General features: G+C 47.5%; 1 protein-coding gene across 1 annotated transcript; it reads left to right on the top strand.

Annotated features, from left to right (window-relative positions):
* The first annotated feature begins 6543 nt into the window (after positions 1 to 6543).
* Positions 6544 to 7479, top strand: LOC142003090 (olfactory receptor 51G2-like). The gene has a single exon (XM_074979762.1). It carries the CDS (start codon positions 6544 to 6546, stop codon positions 7477 to 7479), a length of 936 nt encoding a protein of 311 aa, XP_074835863.1.
* Positions 7480 to 8619: the final 1140 nt, after the last annotated feature.

The following is an 8619-nucleotide window of genomic DNA, read 5'->3' as shown; positions in this document are numbered from 1 at the left end:
TGCTGCTTGAATATTAATATGCTGTTAAAATAAATAAACCATAAGAGCTGCTAAAAGTATTATCTATGTGATCACTGGAAAGCCCAAAAAACTCACCTCTAGTCTGCAACAGACTTTGTTTCAGGCTCTTGTTGTTAACTCGGTAGAGGTGCAAACCTTAATCTCCACCTTTAAGTCACATTGGCAAGCCTTCCTAAATCTATAAATTACATTACCTTTGCTCCCAGAGTCAACACCTCCTTTCTGCACTGCTACAGATGGTAGCACTGCCTCTGGATCTGGGCTGCAACAAAGCAATGGCCAACAGCAGGTCATGCAGCTCAGAAGTCAGTTATACTACTAGCAACAGCACAGAGGGAAGGTTTTAGTGATATGGTATTGCCTCCCTTCCTTCTCCGCTGCTGCTGGTGGTGGAGCTTCTGAGCTAGGTGGCCTCAGAGCAGTGACCTCTGACCAGGTGCCCAGCTCAGATGCCAATGTCACTGCTAGCAGCAGTGCAGAAGGAACGATGACTTGGCATAGTATTGTCACTCTTAATTCTGTGCCGTTGCTCGTGGTGACACTGACTTCCCAGCTGGGGGTCCTGCGAGAAGCCAGTAGTCCCTGGCTACCCTGCTTGAATGTCAATGCTGCTAACAATAGCAGCACAGAAGGATGTGCAGCCTGGCATTGTACTGCAATGCTTCCATCTGCTTTCCAAACAGGGTGGTCAGAGAGCTCCAATGGTCATGTGCCTACCTCAATGAGGAGGTGCCACCACCAGCAAAAGGGAGTCATTGAATATTATTGCCATTCTTTCTTCTGTGCCATTGCTGGTGGTAGCTCTGCCTTTCAAGCTGGGCAGGCGGAAATTCAGTACTGTTGCTGGTAGCAGCATAAGAGGAAGGGTGGCCTGGTGTGGTATTTCCTTCCTTCCTTCTGTGCCACTGCCGGCGGCAACAGTGCAGAAGAGAGGGTGGCCTGGCATGTTATTGCTACCATTCCTTCTGCACTGCTCCTCGTGGTGGGGCTGCCTTCTGAGCTGGGTGGCCACAGAGCAGTGGCCTCTGGTGAGGTGCTCACTTTGGTTGGCCACACAGCTGCTCTCAGCAGTGCAGAAGGAAGTGTGGTATATTATGGTATTTCCACCCTGCCTTCTGCTGTGGATGGAATCTCTACCTTCCAAGCTGGGTAGCCAGAAAGACCAGGAGCCCAACTCTTAATTAGTGTCACCAGCAGCAGCAGCACAGAAGGAAGTGTAGCATGTACTTTGCAAAAAGGAACTTGTTACTTACCCAGAAACAAAAATATTTTGTCTATATGACACTTGTATTCGCCAGAATTTATAAGATCTTCCACTAACTTTGTTGTCCGCAGCCACCTGCTCCCTCCTCGTTAATTATCTGGAATAAAAAAAATGAAACATTGTCTCCAAGAGTTGCTATGTCAATGTAAAATTCTTCATATTGGGAGCACGGCTAACTTCAGGTGGACCAAACTCAGGAGCTAACTAAAAAAATCGTAAGACTAGCTTAAAGAAATACTTTACTTTGGGTCTTTTAATCTGTCTTTGCTTTTTGAGCTAAACCCAGGATTGTGAGCTCAATCCTTGAGGGGGCCAAATAGTGAGCTGGGGCAAATAGATTAAAAAGCCAAATCTGTCAAGGTTGGTGGTAGGTCCTGCTGTGAGTTCAGGGGACTGGACTCAATGACCTTTGAAGGTCCCTTCCAGCTCTGTGAGATCAGAATGAAAAGGGAAACCCAAGGTAGCGGGAGCTCCAGCCTTTGACACAGATCTTAAGGAAAAGGGAAGGGAGTTTTGCCTCTTGGATTGATCCAAGAGAAGTTTCCATGTTGGGAGTCTTGCCGAATTTCTCTTTTGTGGCCTGCCTGACTCCTGGGCTCTTAATGCAGGACAGGAGGCTGCTTGGGACAAAGCTGATCTCATACTATTGCTGCTGTATTTTATTTTATTTCAGCAGTGTCACAGATGTGATGACATCATTATTACCACCTGGCCACCTCCTGATGGCCATGTGACTGCTTGGAACCATGCTAACAGTGATGTCATGCACGCAATCCAAAAATGGATCTTGAAGCAGGGCAGACAAGCTATTTTAGTTGTTTAGCATCACCACCCATCCCCTGTCTTTTGGCCTCCTGCAGTTTGCTGCCAGCTGTGAAAGGGTTAAAGCTGGTGCATGGAAAGCCAAGCAGCTGAAGTTCCCTGATGGCCAACTGGCCCCCAAGGGAATGTGCCAGCATGCTTCATGAAGGCTGATGCCTCCTTCCCTGAACACACACTGCCTGCTGCCTGTGCAACCTCTCCGATGATTCCTTGTCCTTCAGGGTGCAAACCTTTGGTGTCAGCAGCTCCCCTTCTAGCAGGAATTGGGTACGTTGGCATTTAAATGTGAAGTGCAGGGGAAGGGCTGCCAGCTGTGTCCTTGTGGAGATGTTCTGTGCAGTGGCAGAAGACTCAGCTGGGCTGCGGGGGGTCACTCAGTGAGAGTCTGGACAACAGGCAGAGCTAGGGAGCTTTGAAAGTCCTCCTGTACATCTGCCTAAGCTGAAGAGCGGGCTTTCAAGCTACACAGAAATTTGATACTCAAAGCCGGCGCAGGGTGTAAAAATCCCAGTGTTCTTGCTCTTCAATTCTCAATGGGTCCCATTTCTACAGGAGCCATGTGCTCAGAGCCCAGTCCTACCAGGGGCTGAGTGAGAGGAAACTCCGCTGAATATCTGTGACTAGTTCCCAAATCACCTGGGCTTTATTTGCTGCTGTAAAGTTAATCAGAAATGCCATTCTAGACTCTAGACTCTATTCTAGCTCGTTTGTGAAGGTGGGAATTCAGAGGTGTGGTCCTCTGCGGTAATATGACCAAAGCGGGATATTGCTTTTTAACTTACCAGCCGAGGATTCTAGAATCTCTGCCACGTGGAGACCAAGCACAGTTAAATGGCCACAAACCTCTCTACCTGTGCTCTGGACTCTCAGTCCCATGTGTTGTGTCGTACTCTTTTCTCATGGGGAGGAATCCCATAATCCACCCACCTTCAGGCTGGGCCCTGGGCTACAGCTCTCTGAGGGTTGCCTGTGCTGCACTGCAGGGCTGAGTGGGTTCGGCATTTGTGGTTTTTCTTTTAGGGAGCCTGTGATCAGTGAGATGAGCAACCAGTCAGCCTTCTTCAGCCAAAATACTGTTTAACCTGAACAGCAGGACTAAAGTGCAATGTGGGAAAATAAGATGGTTTTCAAACAACCATCTGCAGGTGTCTGTAGCCATGAGCCCTCCCACACAGGGCAAGATCTAGGCAGACTGAGGGTTGTGCTCCCTCTTATCTTTTCCAGCCATGTGCAGGATGTTTTTATGTGCTCAGACGCATGTGGGAATGGGCACCATAATAAGAAATTTAAAAATCTGGTAGTGAGTGCACTGTTAATGAATGGGAAAGCATTTGAATCTCTCCTCGGCAGCTGCATGAGTTCACAGCTTACCAGGAACGTGGATTGGGGTCTTTAGACTTCCCCAGTAGCGTGTTTGCCTGTCAGTTTGTAGAGCTTCTCCTCAGTCTCTGGCCAGCCTGGGGAAAGACTCCCAGCCCTGGCAAAACAAGCTGTGTAAGGTTCTCAGTGAGAGATGTTGCTTCCCTTCCTGGGTGTTTTCTATCACCTTGATATTGAACTAAGAAGAGCCAGATGGGTTTAACCCAATACAGCTATAACACAAACATCCCGACAGTCAGCCCAATAGAGCACACGTTCTGGGAATGGGGTTTAACACACAGCGTCATTACGGCAGCTCCACTCCACACCTCTCGCAATGCCCTTCCTGGGTTCTACATTTTCCCTGAATACAGGTCAGAAGCAGAGAGAAAGAGAGGAGGGCACACAGCAGACTGCTCTGCCTGGGAAATGAAGAGCCGTTTCCATGAAAACTCGTGCAATGTTGAAATCCCCTTCCACAAACACGCCTTGTGGCTGCAGAACAGAAGCTGGGGTTACTATGCACTGGAGAGTGAGAGATCAGGGAATAATATTTTATATGCTGACTGCATTGGCTGGTGCTACTCCAGACAGTGGTTACAGACCAGTGGTGGGCAACCTGTGGTCCACTGTGGCCTGCAGACTCCCAGCTTCCCCACTTGCCAATGGGCTCCGGATCCACATACATCCTACGTTTCCCCCTCACTCCTCCCAGAACTTTTGGAGTGTCACAAATCAGCTGATTCATGCTCCTTCCTGCCTCCTCCTCCACCCTCCCAGAGATGGAATGTGAAAACCAGCTGTTTGCAACATTCATCTCTTGATGGGCGGGGAAGGAGCAGATTATAGAATCATAGAATACAAGGACTGGAAGGGACCTCGAGAGGCCATCAAGTCCAGCCCCCTGCCCCAATGGCAGGACCAAGTACCGTCTTAACCATCCCTGATAGATATCTATCTACCCTGTTCTTAAATATCTCCAGCGATGAAGACTCCACAATATCCCTTGGCAATTTATTCCACTGTTTGGCCACCCGGACATTTAGGAACTTTTTCCTAGTGTCCAATCTAAACCTCCCTTGATAAAAGTTTGGTTCCTGAATTAAAGATACCTGGGGCACTGCAGGGCTGTTGGTGGAACCCCAGTGAGCTGGGGAGTTGATGCAACTCGCCAAAGTGAAGGGTGACTCCTATAGCCCACGTGCTGGTCCTAGTTGCCCATCCCTGCTACAGACTGAAAAAACAGAACCCAACAAGGACTAGTCAGCTGCTAAGCCAGGGTCAGAGGAGCTGCTTGACTTTGTTTGCTGACAAGCAAATTAATTAAAGTTGTGATTTTTTCAGGTTCTGAGAAAATTTAGATGACAGGTGATACGTTTTATGTCTTCCTTCAACCTGAAAGAAGATCACAGAGGAAAATATGTTCACAGGGGTGTTCTAAAGTACAGATGTGTAAAAGGTTTGCCAAAACATTAGATTGTATTACAAATCGAACTTTCAGGACATGCATGTACATTGAAACAAAGCTGCACAGTTCTTGAAATTGCTACAGGAAGAGGCAGTGGTAACTTTACTGTTCAATGGCTTTGGAAAGCATTCCAGATGTACTCCACGTACTGATTGCAATAGGTTTCTGCTAGTAATGTTTATTTTGATTTATTTATTTATTCCTGGCGAACACTTGCATGATGCTCTCTCCTGTTAACTGATAGGAAGGTGTTTGTAACACTTACATTCAGAATCATGAGCACAATGACTCTGCAATATCTGCACAGGACTTTCCAAGTCGGTATGAGAGAGGAGAGTTCCTGGATTATATTTCACAAATGAGTATAACTGAGCTGCTGGAACGGGGAGTGTAATATTAGTTGCATGTAATTTATGCTTATGATCTGTTAGAAAGGCTTTATTAAAATAACTTGCACAGGCATCTGGACATGAATGGAAATCGAGTGACTGCCCTAGTTATCCATTTCTGATGCCAACTCCTCCCCAGCTCAGCTGAAGAAACTATATCAGTGTCTAATTTGCCAAATATCCACAGACCTGTACATGGTGGGAGCATGCTTGTGCTCAGAGGATTAAGGGAAATTGGTAGCATGATTAAACTCTGTGGACCCATGCTACATTGGCCAGGCAAAGCACTTCAGCTTGTAATGGAGGGAATTTTGATTGTCAGAGTGTGTTACTGGGAGCATTAGATTAAAAACAAAAAAAGGTAAGAGAACTCTGTTGTGATGAAATTGAGCCATGGAAATAGGGTGTGATGCCACTGAAGTCGAAGTTATTGATTTCAGAACCCAGCACTGAGAATTTACCCCATGTGCTACAAAGAGGAAGTCACATCATTTGTATTTTTGAGGTGAAGGGTTTTCTTAAGTATATAATAAGGCAACAAAACAAGTTGTTCACTAGCTTTGCTGCAGGACAGAGAAATACAATAATCATGTTCTCAGCGAGCTTCCAGGTGTTTATTTGCATGTCATGATATAGTGGGCCACACATCTTGGGAAAGTCAAAAATCTAAAATCACACAGAACTTCTTATAGTGCAGAACTCCCAGCCACATGATAACAATGGGTCCAAAAGCTTAGCAGAGTTCAAAAGGGATGGGAAGTTCATAGCGGCAACCAGAAAATCCAGCTGCATTAAAGAGCATTTGGAAAAAAAAAACAGATTTGGAGAGGCTCAGAGGCTTCTTGACTGATGCCCCCAACCATAGTTAGCTACCTAGATAGAGAGATAGACAGATGATGGGTGTCAGAGGAGAACTGTCCCTGGGAGCAGGCTGTCTCAGAGGTGCCAATTCCAGGGCTTCTTCCACATTCTTGTGCAGGATCTGGAACTTGCCCGGGATACTAGGCTAGATGGACAAAGGTTTCATCCAGTCAGGAAGTGCCTATTTTTCTAACCATGGTGTAAATCTAGGTCTGTGCTTTGGCTGATCTTCCTTTAGCTCCTGGGAATCTCTGGACTTGCTCTAAGAGCTGAAAGATGACTTGTTAAACAACAACCAGTCTTCTCTCCTTTCTGCTTTCAGAAGGGAATGCCCAGAACTACGACATTCCTTGCACATTATGCCAGCTGCCAATGACACCAGATACGATTCTGCTCTGTTCCTTCTCACCGGGATACCTGGGCAGGAAAACATCCATATCTGGATCTCTATTCCCTTGTGCTTAATGTATGTTATTTCAGTAGTTGGAAATTCATTCATTCTGTTCCTCATAAAAACAGACGCAACCCTCCATGAGCCCATGTACGTTTCCCTGTCCATGTTGGCCGTCACAGATATTGGCTTGTCAGTAGCCACCATACCAACAATACTGGGTGTATATTTGTTTAACTCCAGGGAGATCAGCCTCAATGCTTGTTTTGCCCAGCTGTTCTTCATCCACTCGCTTCAGTGTACGGAGTCTGCCGTGCTCTTATTGATGTCCTTTGATCGCTTCATTGCCATCTGTAACCCGCTGAGATATGCTTCCATCTTAACTCTGCCAAGGTTATGTAAGATGGGCCTGCTGCTTGTGCTAAAAGGGGTGGTCGTAGTATTCCCACTCCCCTTTCTCCTGAAACGGTTCCAATACTGTCGATTCAATGTCCTCTCCCATTCCTACTGCCTGTACCAGGACGTCATGAAGCTGGCTTGTTCAGACATCACAGTCAACAGCATCTATGGCTTTTTTGGCAAACTGTTCACAATGGGGTTGGATTCATTGCTGATCTTCCTCTCCTATGTGATGATTCTCCGCACAGTGCTGAGCATTGTGTCACCTATGGAGTGCCGGAGGGCCTTGAACACCTGTGTCTCCCATCTCTGTGCCGTCCTGTCTTTCTACACACCAGAGATTGGCTTGTCTGTGATACACAGGTTTGGGAAGGGATCATCTCCCTTGCTTAGTATTCTACTGGGCTACATGTCCCTTCTGCTCCCACCCCTGATGAACCCAATTGTTTACAGTGTGAAAAGCACACACCTTCGAGCCAGGATCGTCAGGGTTTTCGTCCACTGAAGGGTCAGTTTATCACCCTGGAATAGAATTGAGGAGAGGGGTGATGAAAATCTTAGACCACTGTCACCCATTCCACCCTGGATTCCTGCATTCGAGACAACATGAGCTACTGATTTCTCTTCTGTAGAGGGAGGATTGGATGGGGTCTAAGACCTGGAGCAATGGGAGAGGGGATGGTGAAGGAGGAGAGGGCAGCAGGCAGGAATGGTTACAAAGTGACGGTGTTTGTGGGGAGCCAGGGGCCAGGTGGGATGCTGGCCCATAAAGACCCATATTGGTGGCTGTTCTGATCTCAGAATTCCTCTCCATACAGTCAGTAGTAGTAGTAGTAGTAGCAGTAGTAGTAGTAGCACCCTTCAGTCTACACAGACTATGGATCGTGCCCTTCGTAGTTCCGTTTGGCATCCTCATTTGCAGCATCGACTGTGACTGTGAAGACCCACACGAGAGTGACAGTTCTTGCTGCATCTGTTGCATATGTAATGGTGTCTGGCAGGTCCTTGCTGTGCTTTCTGTGTGCTCACTTCTCCTCTGCTAGCTGTCTGATCCTCAACTCACCCTTCTGAAGGCCCTTGTATAGTTCCTGCCTCCATCTGCTGCTATCGTCTGCCAGCTCCTCCCAGCTGTCTGGCTTGATGTCTACTTCCCTGAGGTCTCTCTTGCAAACATCTTTGTAGCGCAGCTGGGGGCATCCAGGAGGTCTTCTGCCAGAGGCTATCTCACCATACAGGATGTCTTTTGGGATCCTTCCATCATTCATCCTGTGGACGTGGCCAAGCCAGCGGAGCCACCGCTGCCTGAGGAGGGTGTGCATAGTTGGGATTCCAGCTTGCTCGAGGACGGCGGTGTTGGTCACTCTGTCCTTCCACGATATTCCAAGAATGCTCCTGAGGCAGCGCAAGTGGAAGACGTTCAGCCTCTTTTCCTGGCGGGTATACAGGGTCCAAGTCTCGCTGCCATAAAGGAGGGTGCTGAGGATGCAGGCTCTGTAGACTTGCATTTTGGTGTGAGTGTACAGCTTGTTGTTATTCCACACTCTCTCACTGAGTCTGGACAGATTTGTGGCCGCTTTACTGATCCTCCTATTTAGCTCAGTGTCCAACGACAGGGTGTCAGTGATGGTGGACCCGAGGTAAACAA

The sequence above is a fragment of the Carettochelys insculpta genome, chromosome 1, assembly GCF_033958435.1.
Source record: "Carettochelys insculpta isolate YL-2023 chromosome 1, ASM3395843v1, whole genome shotgun sequence".
In the NCBI taxonomy this organism is placed as follows: domain Eukaryota; kingdom Metazoa; phylum Chordata; order Testudines; family Carettochelyidae; genus Carettochelys; species Carettochelys insculpta.
The sequence above is the reverse complement of the archived record's forward strand: the minus strand, read 5'-3'. Positions and strand labels throughout refer to the sequence as shown.